We start from the raw sequence: 19781 nt of genomic DNA on the forward strand, positions 1-19781 counted from the left end.
CCACAAGTATGGCTGCAGATGCTGCAGGGCCCACACAATTGCCAGACATTCCTTCTCCATTGTGGAGTAGGCCACTTCCCTCGGCAGGAGCTTCTGGCTCAGGTACAGAACCGTGTGTTCATGGCCCGTAGTGTCGACCTGGCTGAGCACAGCACCGAGGCCAAAGTCACTGGCATCGGTCTGCACTACGAACGGCCGCGTGAAGTCGGCTGCCTGTAGTACAGGAGAGCTAGAAAGGGCGGTCTTGAGAGCCTGGAAAGCTGTCTCGCAGGCGACTGTCCAGTCGACTGCGATGGGCAGCTTCTTCTTGGTGAGGTCCGTCAGGGGCTTGGCCAGGGCACTATAGTGTGCAACAAACCTCCTATAATACCCGGCAGTCCCCAAGAAGGACATCACCTGCTTCTTGGTCCTGGGGTTGGGCCAGGATGCGATGGCATCCACCTTCCCGGGCTCTGGCTTCAGAGCTCCCCCACCTACCCGGTGTCCCATGTAGTGGACCTCACTCATACCCAGCTGGCATTTTTCCGGCTTAATGGTCAAGCCTGCTCACTGGATCTGCCCGAGCACCTGTGCCAGGTGCTCTAGGTGATCCTCCCAGGTGGGACTGAAGATGGCGATGTCATCTAGGTACGCGGTCGCATACCCTTCCAGTCCCTCGAGCAGCATGTTGACCATTCTCTGAAAAGTGGCAGGGGCGTTCTTCATGCCGAATGGCATCACCGTGGACTCGTACAGTCCGAATGTGGTGATAAAGGCAGAACGTTCCCGTGCCCCAGGGGTCAGGGGAATCTGCCAATACCCCCTGCTCGGATCCATGATGGTCAGGTACTTGGCCCCGGCCAGCTGATCGAGCAGGTCATCGATGCGCGGCATTGGGTACGCATCGGTGACCGTCACAGCGTTGAGCCCCCGGTAGTCCATGCAGAACCGTGTAGTTTGGTCCTTTTTAGGGACGAGGACGAAGCCCATGCGCTGTTGGACACTTGGATCACCCCAGCTTCAGCATCTTGTCTATCTCTTGGCGCATGTGCTGCTGCACCTCAAGAGAGACACGATACGCTGAACGCCGGATCAGGGGGTGATTGCCGGTGTCCACGACATGGACGGCTGTCTCAGTCCTTCCGGGCAGGCTGCTGAACAGCTCCCGAAAGGGGTGTAGGGTGACCCCCAGCTGGGAACGTTGGTCCTCCGAGAGCTGGTGGCCAACCCCCACATCCTCGATGGATCCACCCGCCTTGACTTGGGTGAGCAGATCCAGGAGGGTTTCTACCTCTCCTCTCCTTCCTCGGGAAGGTTGTACACTGGGTGGGCACAAGCCTCCCGCTCATGATGGGCCTTCATCATGTTCACGTGGAAGGCCTTCCTCCTTCCACGGGCGTGGTCCAGGGTGACCAGATAGGTGACAGCGTTGAGCCGCTGGTGAACGAGGTATGGACCCTCCCAGGCCGCCTGAAGCTTGTTTTGAGGTATGGGGACCAGTACCTATACCTTTTGACCCACCTCGTAGGTCCGCTCACAAGCATTCTGGTCGTACCACCACTTCTGGTCAGCCTGGGCTTGGGCCATATTGTCATGCACCAGCCGTGTCAAGGCCATAATTCTGTCCCGGAAGCGCAGGACATACTCAATGACCGACACTCCAGGGGTGGCCAAATCCCCTTCCCATGCTTCCTTCACCAGAGCAAGGGGCCCCTGTACACGTCGCCCGTAAAAGAGCTCAAAGGGGGAGAACCCCATTGAGGCCTGTGGGACCTCCCAGTAGGCAAACTGCAGATGTGGGAGATACCGTTCCCAGTCTTTCCTGTGGGAGTCGACCAACATCTTCAGCATCTGCTTTAAAGTGCCATTGAACAGCTCACACAGGCCATTGGTCTGTGAGTGGTACGGGCTGGCTACCAGATGTTGCACCTGTATCTGCTTACAGAGAGACTCCATCAGCTGCGACATGAACTGGGTCCCTCGGTCGGTGAGCATTTCCTGGGGAAACCCCACTCTGGAGAAAATCTCCAGTAAGGCAGTGGCCACTTTGTCAGCCTGAATGGATGACAAAGCTACCGCCTCCAGGTACCGGGTGGCATAGTCCACTACCATTAGTATGAAGCATTTCCCAGAGCGTCTGGGAGTGGACAGAGGTCCAATGAGATCCACAGCCACCCTCGAGAAAGGCTCTTCGATGATGGGCAGAGTTATCAGTGGGGCTTTGGGGCGCCGCCCCGCCTTCCCCACCATTTGACAGGTGTCACACGAACGGCAGTAGGCAATCACCTCGGTCCTCATTCCCGGCAAGTAGAAATGCTGAGCTAGCCTGGCCCTGGTATTAGCGATCCCTAGGTGTCCAGCCATGGGAATCTCGTGTGCGATCCGCAACAATTCTGCCCTGAATGGATAGGGTACCACTAACTGTCGGTCCCTGGGCCACGCCTCCAGTGAACCCTGCTGGACCGTTACCCGGTACAGCCGTCCCTGGTCCCAGACCACTTGCTCGCGGTCGGACTCCAGGGGAGGCTGTGCCGCCTGCTCCTTGAGAGCTTTCAGGCTAGTGTCAGCTTTCAACGCTGCCTGAAATCCCTGACTCGATGTGGCAAGAATTGACGAAACTGCCACATCCTCTGTCAGCACCCCGGGATCTGTCTCCTGGCCGCTGTCTGACTCGGCAGCCACTTGGTCGGAGAGGGGGAAACCGTTGGACCTCCGCGAGGCTCCTTGGGCTCCGGCGCTCCTACTCCTGGTAACAGCGGCCACGACCGCTGAGACCACAGGTGGCGCCTGCTTCCCCTCGGCCCCCGACCAAGTCGCCGGGTCAGGCAGACTTCCCTGGCCTCCTGACATTCCGGATGCGGGGAACTCCTGCCCTGGGGTCTTACCTGGTGGCTCCTCTCCTGGGATGCCCCCTCCCCCCATGGCCTGTTCCTCTTTCTGCAAAGGCCATAGACTCTGCAGGCTGGATTCACTTAGGGGCCCTACACTGCGCATAGCAGCCCCTCCCTCCACCTCTGAGCTCTCCCCTGCAGTCTTCTCACCTGTCCTCACTGTGAGCCCTGTGTGTGTAGTGTCAGTGCATGGCTTACCATCAGGTTTCACTCTCTCCTCCACTGTTGGAGGCACGTTCAAGACATTAACATTAGCATTCACAGTAGAGTCATGACATTCTTGGGGAGCCGGACTTGGGGGTTCAGTGGCCACATACTGAGACACTAACCACCCCAAATCGGTCCCAAGCAACACATTGGCAGGAATATTTGGCGTTACTCCCAACTCCCGCATTCCCCTACCGGCGCCCCAGTCCAAAAACACCTTGGCGACGGGCAGTGTCGGTTCAACACCTCCAATTCCGGAGATGGAAAGGGTTTTCCCAGGCACCAAGTCTTGAGGGGACACCACCTCAGGACGTACCAGGGTTCGTTCAGCGCCTGTGTCCCACAGTCCCATGACCGCTGAGCGGCCGATGGTGATGGGTTGGTAATTGTCCAGGGACCTCCCACCACCCCCTCCCACACACAAAACAGTGGACGGCTTCAGGGACAGAGATGGAGCCTTATGGCGCTGGGGACACGCAGCCTTAAAGTGTCCCTTCTGGTTGCAATGTTGACAACGTCTATGTTCTGCTCCTGGCCTGGAGAGGGCAGCAGGGGGGTACACCCCTTGCACTCTGGGGGCTGGGGGGACAGGGGCAGGATTGGGCTTACCCCCTCTCCAGGTGCTGCTGGCAGGCTTCTTTGGCTCAGATGCCCTGTTGTTGGCATACTCGTCTGCCAGGGCGGCTGTAGCAGTAGCCCCCTTTGGTTTCCGGTCACGGAGGAACTGCTGGAGGTCCTCTGGGCAGTTCCACAAGAACTGCTCCGTGACGAACAGTTCCTGGGCCTCCTGGCGGGTGGTGAGCTCTTGACCCGAGTTCCAGTGCTCTGCAGCTCTCAGTAGTGCCCGCATGTGGTCGGTCTAGGTGTCCTTTGAGCCCCGCTGCAGGCTCCGGAACTTCCTGCGGTATGACTCCGGGGTGAGGTTGTAGTGCTGGATCAGGGCCCACTTGATGCTGTTGTAGTCCTACTCCTCCTCGGCAGGTAAGTCCCCCAAAACTTCCAGGGACTTACCCCTCAAACGGGGGGGTCAGGTACCTTGCCTACTGATCCAGGGCCAGATGGTGTTGGAGGCAGGTTCTCTCAAAGGCCAGCAGAAAAGAATCCAGGTCTCCATCCTTTTCAAGCAGGGGGAAGTCCTCCGCCCGGACCTTGGAAGCCTTGGTCCCCGGTGGGCCTGGAGCATCCAACGGGAGCCCATGCTGAGCCATCTCCAGTAGGTGCCGGCGCTCAGCAGCTTCATGGCGTTCTGCAGCCTGCAGCACACGTTCGGCATGCTCACACTCCGCTGCTTTCTCTGCCGCCACTTGCTCATGGTCCACTGCTTTCTCTGCCGCCACCAGGAGTCTGTCATGGGCGGCGTCATTACCATCCTCGAGCTGTGCCATAGCCACTTGGAAAAGGGCCTCCGATCTGGACAGGCTGGGGTGGGCAGGTGGTGGACAGTCCACTGTGGGACTGAGCACGGGGGTCTGGCTCCTTGGGGAGCCCTGGCTGAGCTCCCCCTCACCTTCAATGGTATTGTCCTCCACCACCTCCTCATAGACCATAGCATTGGCCTCCCCTTTGCCTTACTCCTGGTGCCTTCCGCCATCTTGGGAACCTCTGGTTACTGACACAGCTGCAACCCTGACCTCGCACACAACTTATTATATTTGCACTCTGACCGTCTAGTGCTGGGCTGACCTTAAGACCCCAGCAGTGAAAGTTACCGCTGGTAGTCTCTAGTGTCTGGGAGTAGGGGTCCCACGCACACTATTACTCTGATCCCACCGCTGCCACCAATGTGGAGGAACAGGACCCGTTCCTCCCACGTCACCAATGTGACGTAACTACACAGGCACAACTCTCCGGCGCCCCCTTTGTCGCTCAGGTCAGTAAGGGATCTGCACCTAGAGCAAATGGCCACCGGGGAGGATGTCCTGTTACCCGCTGGGTATTCTAAGATTCGTAATCAGAGTAAAAGCATCAGCCCAAGATTAATTTTATGGTTTAATTGCCTTAAGGGCGCACTAGATAATTACAGAAATATACAGTAAGCTATACAATGGAATTACAGTGGATTTGCAGTTAGAGTAAAATATAACAATAAGGGTACAAGAATTAGAGATATTAAGCTGGAGGTCAATTTACCAGATGGTAGGTTGCATGTGGGTGCCGGGAGCTCTGCAGTCAACAGGTACAAGAATCTTAGTTGCCGGACAGACCCCAAAGCGCTGCCGCTGCTCCCCTTGGCAGATCTGTCTCCAGTTCCTTATTAGATCATCATCGTCTGGTTCTTCTGAGAGAGAGTGAGTGTCTCTGCCATGTGCTGCTGTTCTTAAGCAAGCTGGGTCCCTCCCCCTGTGTCAGAGGGTGGGCTAATAATCTCCACCCTTTAGCTCCCTGCAGAACTTATTCCCAATATCTAAGAAAGGGGGTAACTTTCAACAGCATGATCGGATCAGGACATGAGAGGTACCAGTGAATGCGGTTTGTTTTGCCTGTCATGTGGAGTGCAAACATGGCCTCATTGGGTCGCTGTGGAGGGCCAATCTCTATATCTCAGGTCCCAGAGCCCTCACCTACTCAGGAGTCGCACTGCCAGATGCGCGATTTCCCCAGGGTCACACAGATATTTTTCATGAGTCCATAACTCGAAAGATGTGCTCATAATCCATGATACTAGGATGGAGTCGGGGTGGCTGGGAGAGACAATGGATGTGTATTTCTGTGTCTAGCTGACAGGTATATTCTAATTGAAGCCCCCAGGCCCCTTCTTGCCCCATGCTGGCGTGGCTCCTACTCAAGCTTTGAAGTTCTGTTTTGGGCCTTATCTCATTATCATATTAAAAGGCCTTGATATTCAACATTGGAGCACTAAATCCTGCTTTGTTCATCACACCGTGGACAACTTGCATCACTGTGTACGCTGTCAGTGCCATGCCTATTGGCTCCACTCTGTCCTGTGCTCTGCACACCAACTGCTCTGCACAACAAGCACCAACTCATTCTGGCCCTGACATGCCTGAGACTCCTCAGACTTACTCAGCACTCACTATCCCTTTCCTGCAGGCTTTTGTCACAGAAACCTGTGGCTTTCAAACACAATATCCAGAGCAGGTTTTCCGTACCTCTGTCTTGGACACTAACATGCCCAAGACTAACACTTACTTCTATTATCAGTCTGCATTGGAGTCACAGCTACGCCCGTGACTGCCATGCACACCTATGGCCTTCATACACCTCCATACACATCCTGGGGAGACCACACAGCACCCTATAGCTGTAACAGGGGTCACTGCCTCACAATATATAAGACACAGCTATCCAACATATAGCAGCAAACAGACCCAGGGAATATTCAATTTCAATATCCTATAGGTCCAATATTCTATATGAGTTCCAGCCTCAAAAAGGGTTTATAGTTTATACACCACCTCATTACATGGTTCACTTATTCTTTCTGACCCTCATGGTGCATACCCCAAGCTTTTAGGCCCACAAGATTAAGTCATATGCAGAAATAAATGGGAACGATCTCACCGCATGTCAGAGGTTGAGTCTTCTATAATGTCTGGTATGTAGCATATCCCCAGCACTCTGTCCCACACATTGTTTTCTAACGACGCGTTTCTTCACTCTTGATTCATCAGGGGAGTTGAGCATATCATAACTGGGCACATATGAGCCCCAGCATATGCTGCTCGCCCCACGCCCCAGTCTCAATTAATCATTATTTGCTGTCCCCACTCCACTGTTTCAATTCATCACCATTTGCTGTCCCCATCCCCACAAGTTTCGTATAATTAATTTGCTGTAACCCATCCGCCAGTCTTAATTCAACATTATTTACTCTCCCACACTCCAAGTCTCAATTCCTCACCATTTGCTGTACTCCACTCTCAGTCTCAATTCATCATTATTTGCTTTCCCCATCCCCCAGTCTCCATTGATCACCATTTGCTGACCCCACCCCCAATCTCAATTCATCACCATTTGCTGTATCTCACTCCCAGACTCAATCATTTTTTGTAACCACCTGTCTCAATTCATCATTATTTGCTTTCCCCATCCCCAGTCTCAATTCATCACCATTTGCTGTTCCCACACCAAGTCTCAGTTCATCACCATTTGATGTACCCCATCCCCCAATTTCAGTTCATCACCATTTTGCTATACCCCATCCCCCTGTCTCAGTTCACCATTTTGCTGTACCCCATCTCCCAGTCTCAATTAATCATTATGTGCTGCCCCCACCCCTCAGTCTCAATTCATCATCATTCACTGTACCCCACCCCTAGTCTCAATTCATGCTCATTTGCCCCCCCCACTGATACTGATTTAATTCATTTTATTAAAAAAAAAAGTCATACTTACCTCTCAGAGAATTCCTCTGCAGGTGTAGCTCCGCTTCTGCTGTCCTCTTTGTGAGTGGCGCTCATGCATGCGGGCGCGTATGCGATGATGCCATTGTGTACATGTAAGGGAGAAACAGTTCATCGGATGCAATGAGTAACCGGAGATAGAGAAGGGGTTAACAAGAATTTACTGAACAATGAATAACAGTAATATTCCACGCAGGGAGGTAAAGACAATGGCAAAAGAATATACAAGATAAACGGGACACTTATCGGTTGCAATTCTGGCAGGGGGAAGGCTGGAATATTTCCAGCAGCGTCTCAAAAGATGCGCAAAGTCTCTGACTCTGCTATGAAGAAACGAGCAACACTGCCGCCCGATAGTGCCGAAGGATTCAGTCCTGTTTGTCTTGGGTACGCTGGAACGTAGAAACAGTCCTTTGTGCGAATGCCTCAGAAATGGCGCCGGGCACGGGTCGCAAGCCCGTGCACAAGCCGCAACAAATACTCTTTCGGAGTAGTCTCTAAACAGTTGTTCCGGTATCTCGGGTGAAGCAGTGGTATTCAACGGTGCGGGTACAGAGGGTAACTGAATAGCGTCATGAGTAGTCTCAAAGTCAGCACACGGAGGTCTGGAAACAGAGGAGTTGTCAGTAGGAGCAGCGGAGAGGGAGTCAACCGTCTCCTGTCGCCTTCCTGCCAAGTCTGCCCCGTTCCCGCGCTCAGGTCTCCTTTTGTACCCCATGCTCCATGCTGTCTGACAGAAAGGTCGCTCCCTCTCTGAGGAAAACTCCCCCGCCAACAGTGGTGACAGCCCCGATAGTTCCAGCCTTAAAGGGCACCGCACACTGCTGACTCCGTCCTGTCTCATCTTCTTACATACACACCATCACTAGCATGTCACAGAAGAGGCAGAGGAAATCCTCTAGCTGCACAGCCATTCTGTATTAACGGCTGTGCAGCACCAGGCAGCAAAGCTCCTAGTAACAAGATGTGCACCGCCTATGGTGGTGCACCAGCACAGTGTGCATTGTACCCTGGGGACCGGTGAGCTGAAGCACAAGAGGGGGCCTGGACTGTGCCTGGGCCCCCCTTTTTCCTTGTGAAAATTTTGGAAGCAATTGTGGAAGTTATTATGATTCCAAGATCTATTGATTAAAATGAACTTTTGCTTGTGGGAAAACCCTTTAATACTATAAAACAAAGACAGATTTATCAACAGTAGCTTGTTGACAGTTTTCAGCCACCAAGGGTTTTTAGTTATTTATTGCAATGTGTAGTAAAAATAATATGAATTCAAAGATTACATAGATGCTAGACTGTATTTCTGACTGCATACCCAATATCAGACAAAGGTGGGGTTTCATTGTTTTAATCCCCATGCAGTAAATGTAAAAATTAACATTTACAGACACTTACAGACTATTTGGTGAATATCTTACATCAGTATTTATACACCAAAATCAGAAGAAAAACTGTAATGAAAAGGATGACCCTTGTTCTGTGTTTTGGAGCCTTTCACGATTTTGGCTTACTAATACAAAGGAAACGCTGAATAAAAATACTGACGTGAATACGGCCTTAATCTTGCAATAACACTAACCTCCAAGGACTCCTGCAATGTAAACTAACCCAACACGATGTCCTTTATGGACCATTTCCAATGGGATTCCGAGGAAAAGCTGGAGAAAGAGATTCCCGATTATATGTTGTACTCTGTGGGAAAAAAAATACAAATATGGTTTAGAAAACTATCAGCCAGTTTTTCTGTAACCTCAGACTGTCACACATAGAAGGTAGGTTCCTTCTTTATCTGCTATTTTTATTTATAAACCAGTGCAAATGAGATTGTGGGATTCTCGCATAAATATGAAATGTGTGCGCACTATGAGCTTATCAGCTAGGCCTAGGGTTAGTGAATGTCTTGATTTACAAGATACTGATCATCAGGCCACATCTTTGAGGCGACAGGTCTATACTCATCTGTATGCCTCACGGGCAGAGGTCTCTTCTAACTAATATCTATTTCCCTAAGTGTGAGAAAAATCAACTACTGCATATCTTTAATTGTTCAATGTAGAGTGTATTCTTTTTTTTTTCCAGACGTTCCCAATAAGCACTTTCCCTACAGGGCAATGATTCTTGCATTAACATGTCTGTGTATAGCAGTGGTCTGTGTGGTCTGTGTGAATTCCTGTCCGTTTTCATAGTAATGGAAAGGAATTCACTACCAGTAACTATACGTCTTTTACTTCTTCACATTATATGTGAGGGACAGGATATTCCAACTTTCATTCTTACCCTGCATGAACCAACATGTAAGATGCAAACCTCCATGCTTCCTCTCGCTTATCTGGTCGGTATATAAATGGACTGTTATTTATACCAGTATCCAGAGTGATCCATTGTTTCTGTGGCATCCATACTGCATAGTATATGAAAACACCCAGCTAGATAAACGGAAACAAATAGGAACATTAACCGGAATGATTTAATGAAGACCACATAAATTTCCACTTCCATCCTCCAGTGCCAACCACACAATACCATCTACACACGTGGTCAAAATTGTTTGTACCCCTCTTTTAATGACAGAAAAGCCCACAATTGTCATAGAAATAACTTGAATCTGACAAAAGTAATAATAAATTAAAAATCTATGAAACTGAACAAATGAAAGTCAGACATTGCTTTTCAACCATGCTTCCACAGAATTGAAAAAAAAAATAAAACTCATGAAATAGGCCTGGACAGACATGATGGTACCCTTGAAAATAATGTGACAAAAGGGACATGTTAAATCAAGGTGTGTCCACTAATTAGCATCACAGGTGTCTATAATCTTGGAATCAGTGAGTGGGCCTGTACAGAGGGCTACAGATACTCACTGTGTTGTTTGATGACATGGTGTGTATCACACTCAACATGGACCAGAGGAAGCGAAGGAAAGAGTTATCTCAGGAGATTAGAAAGAAAATTATAGACAAACATGTTAAAGGTAAAAGTTATAAGACCATCTCCAAGCAGCTTGATGTTCCTGTGACTACGGTTGCACATAATATTCAGAAATTTAAGCTCCATGGGACTGTAGCCAACCTCCCTTGACGTGGTCGCAGGAGGAAAATTGCTGACAAATCAAAGAGAAGGATAATATGAATGGTAACAATAGAGCCCAGAAAAACTTCTAAACAGATTAAAGGTGAACTTCAAGCTCAAGGAACATCAGTGTCAGATCGCACCATCCAACGTTGTATGAGCCAAAGTGGACTTCAGGGGAGACAACCAAGGAGGACACCATTTTTGAAAAAAAAAATCATAAATAAAACAGACTGGAATTTGCCAAACTACATGTTGGCAAGTCAAAAAAGTTCTGGGAGAATGTCCTATGGACAGATGAGACAAAAATGGAACTTTTTGGCAAGGCACATCAGCTCTATGTTCACAGACGGAAACATGAAGCATATCAAGAAAAGAACACTGTCCCTACTGTGAAACATGGAGGAGGCTCTGTTATGTTCTGGGGCTGCTTTGCTGCAGCTGGCACAGGGAGTCTAGAATCAGTGCAGGGTACAATGAAATCTCAAGACTATCAAGGGATTCTAGAGAGAAATGTGCTGCCCAGTGTCAGAAAGCTTGGTCTCAGTCGCAGGTCATGGGTCTTGCAACAGGATAATGACCAAAACACACAGCTAAAAACACCCAAGAATGGCTAAGAGGAAAACAATGGACTATTCTGAAGTGGCCTTCTATGAGCCCTGACCTAAATCTTATTGAACATCTTTGGAAAGAGCTGAAACATGCCGTCTGGAAAAGGCAACCTTCATACACAAAACAACTGGAGCAGTTTGCTCTTGAGTGATCACAAAATACCTGTCGAGAGGTGACGACATCTCATTGACAAGTACAGGAATCATTTGATTGCAGTGAAAAGGTTGTGCAACAAAATGTTAAGTTAAGGGTACCATCATTTCTGTCCAGGCCTATTTCATGAGTTTTAATTTTTTAAAAATTCTGTGGAAGCATTGTTGAAAAAGCAATGCCTGACTTTCATTTGTTCAGTTTAATAGATTTTTAATTTATTATTACTTATTACAAAACAGGTAGAGTGCTGTTCAGACAGAGGATGCAGAAACTGGTTGAGGAACCAGTACAGATGGGTAGGACAAGGATCCACAGGACATGGAACGGAAAACGGATCAGAACCGCAGGGTTGCAGAGCAGGGTAGAACCACAAGGGGCGTAGCAGGGTAGAACTGCAAGGCTGCTGAGAGAAACTGCAGTTTTGCAGCAAGAGGTTCTGCAGCAGCAGGTGCCACAGAGAAAGAGAGTAGAGCGGAAACGCAGGTATGCTGAGAGGAGCTGCAGCAAGGCATTATGCAGCAGCAAGAACGAAGCAAAGTGGAACCGCAAGGTATGCGGAGAGAAGCTGCAGCAAGAGGTTTTGCAGCAGCAGGAGCCGAGCAAAGCGGAACCACAAGGTATGCGGAGAGAAGCTGCAACAAGAGGTTCTGCAGCAGCAGAAGCGGAGCACAGGCAGAACAGAGCGAAACCGCTAGAGATACGGAGCACAAGCAGACAGGGAGGACACCAGGAAAGACACAGCAGGGAAAGGAACCACAGACAAGGAGAATGACAGACAGAGGTAGGACAGAGTTCAGACAAGGCAAAGGTGCAAGACAAGGTATATATGGACTGAAGTATACACAGATACAAAGCAAGGCTTAGACCAAGACAAGTGTGGCGCCCCTGAGGCTCAGTCACCACAGAGGTACTGCACCTTCTCCTAAGGTGTGGTGCCCCACCATCCAGGTAAGTTGGAGGCTCCTGACCACGCTCCAATACTCGCACCCCACACAATAGATTAGTTCAGCAAAACCACATTGCGGCTCCTTGCTTAGAGAGAGGCAGAGCACCTTTGGTGGTTCCCTGCTTGGAACACTAAACGTGCTGGGAGGTGGGTGGAGTTTAGAATACATATAAAAGAGAGGGACGGTTCCAGGATTGAGGTTCAGTTGAATTTGGAGTTTGAGTAGGAGAGGAAGCCACTCGGGAGGAGTGGGGATTCCTGGAAGAGGGATGGATGAAGGAGTGCTGCAGCTGCCTCAGTGACCTGAGCCAGCTGGCACGGGAAAGGAAAGAAGGAGAAGGACATTGAATCGAAGCCTGAGCTTCCATAGAAGGGAAAAGACAAGTACGGAACGTAGGAGTAAAAGGGAACACAGAGGACGTGGGTTAGAGGAAGAACTCTGCCTAGAAGTTCTAAGCGCAAGGCCGGGGCCCGGTCTCCGAGGTTGTATGGACACTAATGGTTCTGCAGCAGACACCGGTGGAGTAGTGGGCTGTAAATGCACTACTCCCAACTAAGACTTGAGGGCACAACAGCAACATCGATAGAGAGCCGGGACTTAGGAGTAGAGAGTCCCCAAAGCAGGCTACAGCTGTCTGCCGTGCAAGTAGAGTTCTTGGGAACATCTGTCAGGAGGAACTCCAGTGTAACACAGTTCTAGGAGATCTTCACACTTAAAGGCGCTGTAGAGGAGACGTTCAGGAAAGGCACATAAGTTGGCGGAGTGTGGAAGGGAGCATTCCATCTTGCCTGGAGGTTGACTGAGTCCCTGACCCGGAGGACACGGCACAGAAGCGGGCACTACAGACTGTGAGTAAAGCTTTGGAACTCCATGCCCTGGTGTCCTACATTCCTTCCTGCGTCCGTCCGCCTGGCACTGCTACATCCCCTGAGCCAAACACTACATCTAAGTGTCTCCATATCTACATTGCCCAGGGACCACAGCCCTGCCTGTGGAGGGCTATAACATCATTGCTGCACCACACCATCTGTCCCAGAGGATCTGTCTGCAGCGTCAGCTTAACACCTCCCTTGCCGAACACCACAGGTGGCGTCACGAACTATTCATCTAACTACATTCCACCATTCACATCTTCCTATTACTTGGGCGCCCAGGGCCACGGTCCGGGTCACCGCTGCTGTGACACATCCCACTGATACCGGCCTGGTACTGAGTACCCCACAGCCCTGGGAGGGCGACCCACAAGACAAGAAATAATAGCACAGGGACCAGGAAATACGGCCTCCTGGAGGGCGGCAAGACAGGTACAAGACAAAGCTAGGCCAAGACACAGAGACCAGGATAAGACAAGGCAAGGAGTAATAGCACAGGGACCAGGATATTCTGCCTCCTGGAGGGCAGACAGAGAGTACTAGGCAAAGTTAGGAGTAAAGCCTCTCAGAGAAGGCGAGACATAGGACAGGGCCTGGCTTATTCAACAGCAAGAAACTAAATGAGTTTAGACATTGCTCAGGAAGAGTTCATTGGGAGCAGCTGCCCTAAATACTAGAGGGCTCTTGGTAATTGGCCAGGGACACATTAGGCAGGTGCACTCTGACTCCATAAGAACAAGAGAGTTCTGGCACCGCCCCCCTATACACACAGTCAGGAAATAAGCACAGAGCAGACAGGAGACAAAGCATGGAGCAGGCAGTAGACAGAAATCACAGCATGGCCTCAAGCAGTGAGCAAGTTGGTGAGTGGGGAATGGGAGGCCATGCAGCGATGCCAGCAGGCTTGCTACAATATATCGAATGCAATCAGATTGCAGATTCCTGTTCCCTGGTATATATGGTATGCATTCTTGGTTTGGCAGAGTGTAGCATACTGTTAGGGCTGGCGGAACGCACCAAATATTAAAAGATGGTAATAAGGTGCGTTCACAGCCCGGGGTCCACCGTGCAGGGGTGGTAAACTGCTGCTCAGTAATGGCGGACGCTATATGGCGGTAAAATAGAAAAACACTCGTGAGTTAGCGTCACCCGGTGTGTACAGGGGTGGACTCTGTTGCTTCACAGAGCCGCACTACCGCAGAACATAAATGCCGGAGCCTGTTTAAAGCTCAAAGAGCTCGGCAAGGAAGCGCATAGAATGCGGTCACAGAACTCTGCCCCAAGGACACGGGAAACGTTGCAGTATTTAGTAGGCCTCCTCCAACAGCCACTAGACGCAAGCTTTTTCCTGGCCGCTGTGGGCACCTGATGACAGGGTGACCAGACTGCTGGCAAATGTGACAGACCACAGGTGCTCATGTGGACTGGGACCTGGATCCCACACAAGAATTCCCTATGGCCTCATGGGGCTCGGACGCCCGATCGGGAGGTTCCGGAGGTTTAGTAAAACTAGGTGCCAACCTAAACCTCTGCCTACACTAGGACCGCTCCAACCTTCGCTCCGAAAAACGAAGGTGTATGCGGGTGGAGATGGTGATAAGCTCCTCCAGTGTGGCGGAAATCTCCCTGGTGGCCAGGGCATCCTTTACATGGCCAGCCAGACCTCTCAAACCAGGGGAAGAGTCCTGAGATCATTTGCCTATTCCCAGTGCCTTCTGGGATACGTGAAGAGTCTCCGCGAGCTCGATTACTGGATTTTGGCAGTTGCAGCTGAAAAGAGGAAATCGGTAAACCAGGGGAAGATTCCGGATGAAATCATTTGCATATTCCCAGTGCCTTCTGGGATAAGTGAAGAGTCTCCGTGAGCTCAATGATTACTGGATTTTGGTCATTGCAGCTGAAAAGAGGAAATCAGTAAACCAGGGGAAGAGGAAATCGGTAAACCGCGCACCGAATTTTGGCTCATTTTTCAATCTCTTTAACAATAACAATATGGAAGAGGCCAGAAGCCATTTGGTGAGCTGCATTTCTTGCTACATGTTCACAGACTTACCAGTGGAAAAGCCAAACTTCACATGCCACAAATACAAGCTTGTGTCCCTGTTGGAGGAAAAGTTGCAAAATCTCGAAGAGAGGTTAGCTACATTGAAAATCATTAAGGAAGGTGAAGAGTTCTTAGACAGAGCAGAATTATCTCTTCATGTTACAGAGAGAGAAGAAATTCGAAGTGCACCTGAAGAAACAGAGGAATGGAAACATGTGACCCAGAGAAGCAGGAGGATCAGGAGGCAGTCAGCGCCCATACTGCTAAGGAACCAGTACCAGGCTCTTACGCAGGAGAACGATGAAGAAATAAATCAGGATAAGACTTTGCCCACAAACAGCAACCTTGTACGCCTTCAGAATCCTCCTGGATGGAGAAAGAAAAATATTGTGAAGAAGAAACAGAGAATGGTGGTCATGGGGGATTCCCTGTTGAGAGGAACAGAGGCCGCTATCTGCAGACCGCATATAACTTCAAGAGAAATGTGCTGTCTTCCAGGTGCAAAAATTAAAAATGTGTCTGACAGGATATCTGGACTCTTCAGACCTACAGATGACTACCCATTCCTGCTAATATACTGTATGTGGGGACAAATGACACCGCAAGAAATGACCTGGAAACCATCTGCAGTGACTTTGAAAACTTAGGAAAGAAAGTGAAAGAACTGGGAGCGTAGGTGGTCTTCTCTTCCATCCTCCCAGTGGATGGCCATGGAACAAGGAGGTGGAATAAGATTCTGCAGGTGAACAACTGGCTATGTCGATGGTGCCGTCAGCAAGGATTTGGATTTCTGGATCACGGAGTGAATTACCTATATGATGGACTACTTGCTAGAGATGGGGTGCACCTTGCGAAGACTGGAAAACATGTATTTGGAAGTCGCCATGCTACACTCATCAGGAGAGCTTTAAACTAGAACAATGTGGGAAGGGAAGCAAAAGGCCAGAAAATGCCTCACACCTGACAAATGCTATTGAGAACTCTGCTATTAGAAGTGGAAGGAAAGAACAAAGACAAAAGAATCTAAATAATAAAAATATTGGAGAGAGAGAAACCAATCACAAACTAAAATGTTTCTATACAAATGCACAAAGCATGGGCAGCAAACAAGGAGAATTGGAACTGCTAACACAGGAAAAGAAATATGATGTCATTGGAATCACTGAAACTAGGTGGGACAATACACATGATCACATGATTGGAATACAAGGCTTGAAGGATACAACTTATTTGCAAGAAATAGACTTGATAAACGAGGAGGCGGTGTCGCATTGTATGTTAGAAATGCATGTATCTGCACAGAGAATGAAGCTTCAGAGACTGGGAGTTCTGTAGAAACTGTTTGGGTTAGAATAAAAGGACAGAACAATGGAAAGGACACCATTGTAGGCATTTACTACAGGCTGCCTGTGCAAGCTGAAGATATGGATGAACTCTTTATGCATCAAATGGCCAAGTTCTCCAAAAAATATGACATAGTTGTCATGGGAGATTTCAACTCTCCAGACATTTGTTGGGAATCTCTCTCAGGCAAAACTAACAGGTCAAGGAAATTCTTATCCTCTCTTGCTGACAACTTTATCTTCCAAAAGGTAGGGGAGAAAACAAGGGGATCTGCTAACTTGGATCTAATCCTTTTAAACAGGGAGGAAATGGTTGAGGAGGTAAAAGTGGCTGGGACCCTAGGAGGTAGCGACCATGCTATTTTAGAATTTTGGATAACTAGAGGAGGAAGACCTGTGAAGACTCTGACGTCAAGGTTAGATTTCAGAAAGGCAGATTTTAAGGGACTCAGAAAGAGAATTGGAGGTATCCAATGGCTGGATATCCTTAAAGACAAAAATGTACAGGAAGGATGGGAAATCTTGAAAAATGAAATTCTCAAAGCACAATTATTAACAATTCTGAAAAGAGGGAAGAATAGGAAGCATTTAAGGAAACCAGGATGGATGAACACAGAACTTAAGCACATGCTAAAAAGGAAGAAATATATGTTTATAAAATGGAAAGAGGGAGACATATCTAAAGTAGAATATAATGTTGTCTGCAGAACCTGCAGAGCACAAATCAGATTATCTAAAGCTGACAATGAATTGAGGCTTGCAAGAGACGTCAAAAGCAATAATAAAGGATTTTGGGGATTTGTCAAAAGTAAAAGAAAAGTCAAAGATACTATAGGATTTTTACAGGATGAAAATGATGAAATGGTAAGCCAGGATCTTGAGAAGGCTGAACTTTTAAATTCCTATTTTGCATCGTTTTCTCTCAGAAAGGAAATGTAACATCAACTGTTCTTCACTGTCCTATTAAGGGAATAGAAGAATCCAGGATATCTATAAACAGAAAGATAGTGAGGAAACACTTAGCTAACCTAAATGAATTCAAGTCTCCAGGTCCAGATGAATTATACCCCAGAGTACTGAAGGAGATAGCAGAAGAAATTTTTGAACCCCTCTCCATAATCTTTGAAAATTCTTGGAGAACAGGAGAAATCCCAAAAGACTGGAGAAGAGCAAATCTTGTTCCTATCTTCAAAAAGGGGAAGAAGGTGGACCCAGGCAACTATAGCCGGTGAGTCTGACTTCTATACCAGGAAAGATCTTTGAACAAATTATTAAACAACATGTATGTAAGTACCTAGATAAGAATGAAGTGATTAAACAGAGTCAGCATGGGTTTGTAACTAATAGGTCATGTGAGACTAACTTCATTTCCTTCTATGACAGAATCACTGATTGGGTGGATCAGGGAAATGCTGTAGATATAGTATATCTTGACTTCAGCAAAGCATTTGACAAAGTATCTCACACAATCCTTATTGAAAAAATGACTAAGTATGGAATGGACAAGGCAACTGTTAGGTGGATTCATAACTGGCTTAGTGATCGGACCCAAAGAGTGGTCGTAAATGGCTGCACATCCAGTTGGAAGAATGCCTCAAGTGGGGTACCACAGGGCTCTGTCCTGGGCCCTGTATTGTTCAACATCTTTATCAACGATTTAGATGAAGGAATTGAGGGTAAACTGATTAAATTTGCTGATGACACAAAGCTAGGAGGGATAGCTAATACTAGAGAAGAGAGAGTATTCAAAAAGATATAAATAAACTGGAGCAGTGGGCAGCAACTAACAGAATGGTTTTTAACAGGGAAAAATGCAAAGTACTACATCTGGGCAATAAAAATGAAAAAAGCATATACAGAATGGGAGGAATAGGGCTAAGCAACAGCACATGTGAAAAAGACTTGGGTATACTAATAGATCACAGACTGAATATGAGTCGACAGTGGGATGCAGCAGCAAAAAAGGCAAATGCAATTCTAGGATGTATTAATAGAAGCATACAGTCTAGATCACATGAAGTCATTATTGCCCTCTACTCCTCTTTGGTCAGACCTCATCTGGAATATTGTGTCCAGTTTTGGGCGCTACATTTTAAAAAAGACATCAACAAACTGGAGCAAGTTCAGAAAAGAGCGACCAGAATGGTGACTGGTCTGCAAACCCTGTCTTATGAGGAAAGGTTGCAGGATTTGGGAATGTTTAGCTTGCAAAAGAGAAGACTGAGAGGAGACTTAATAACTGTCTACAAATATCTCAAGGGCTGTCACATTGAAGAAGGATCATCTTTATTCTCATTTGCACAAGGAAAGACTAGAAGCAATGGGATGAAACTGAATGGGAGGAGACACAGATTAGATATCAGAAAAAACTTTTTGACAGTTCGAGTGATCAATGAGTGGAACAGACTGCCACGAGAGGTGGTGAGCTCTCCTTCAATAGAAGTCTTCAAACAGAGGCTGGACAGACATCTGTCTGGGATGATTTAGCGAATCCTGCTTTGAGCAGGGGGTTGGACCAGATGGCCCAGGAGGTCCCTTCCAACTCTATGATTCTATGATTCTCCAGAACACCGGAATGAGGGTCTTATCTGACCACTCCAGTTTTGAAGCCAGCATCCGGAACTGGATGGCATAATGGCTGACCAGAGACGAGCCCTGCGATAACGCCAGCAGCTGGAGCGCGGTATCATGGGTGACTCGTGGTCCCAAAAAGACCTGCTTCAGAGTGCCCAAGAACCGCGAGGCACTCTGCACCACATGATCACCACGCTCCCACAGCGGTGTGGTCCACTCCAGAGCCCTGCCCAAGAAGAGGGAAATAAATCCCATGTTAGCCCGCTCGGAGGGGAATTGTGCAGCCAGCAGCTCCAGTTGTATGGTACACTGGCTCACGAAGCCCCTACAAGAAGCACTATCACCCGAGAACTTCTCGGGCAATGGGAGGCGGGACAAAGTCGGGGCAGGGATGGCAGAGAACACACAGGAGACAGCCTCTGTGGCTGCCTGAACAGCGACTGCGGTAACATCCACAGCTGAGGCTGAGCACTCAAGAGCTGCCAGCCTACCCTCCAGCTGCTGGATGTACCGCTGCAGTTGTTGTTCGTCCGCCATTAATAGCCAGACCCTAGCGCTAGTATAATGTTAGGGCTGGCGAAATGCACCAAATATTAAAAGATGGTAATAAGGTGCGTTTGCTGCCCTGGGTCCACGGTGCAGGGGTGGTAAACTGCTGCTCAGTAATGGCGGAGCTATATGGCGGTATAATAGAAAAAAACACGCGGGTTAGCGTCACCCGGTGTG

The 19781-nt window shown here is 48.6% G+C and overlaps 1 protein-coding gene across 1 annotated transcript in view; it reads right to left on the reverse strand.

The window, feature by feature from the left end:
• RHBDL2 (rhomboid like 2) overlaps nt 1–19781 on the reverse strand; it is a 70444-nt gene that overhangs the window by 21325 nt on the left and 29338 nt on the right. Inside the window, exons 3-4 of the mRNA XM_073572235.1 lie at nt 9716–9864; nt 9018–9130 (exon numbers count right to left, since the gene is read on the reverse strand). Coding sequence (XP_073428336.1) covers nt 9018–9130; nt 9716–9864 — 262 coding nt within the window. The remainder of the gene's footprint in view (nt 1–9017; nt 9131–9715; nt 9865–19781) is intronic.

Source organism: Dendrobates tinctorius, unplaced genomic scaffold, assembly GCF_039654945.1.
Source record: "Dendrobates tinctorius isolate UK_male_01 unplaced genomic scaffold, ASM3965494v1 ptg000007l, whole genome shotgun sequence".
Taxonomy (NCBI): domain Eukaryota; kingdom Metazoa; phylum Chordata; class Amphibia; order Anura; family Dendrobatidae; genus Dendrobates; species Dendrobates tinctorius.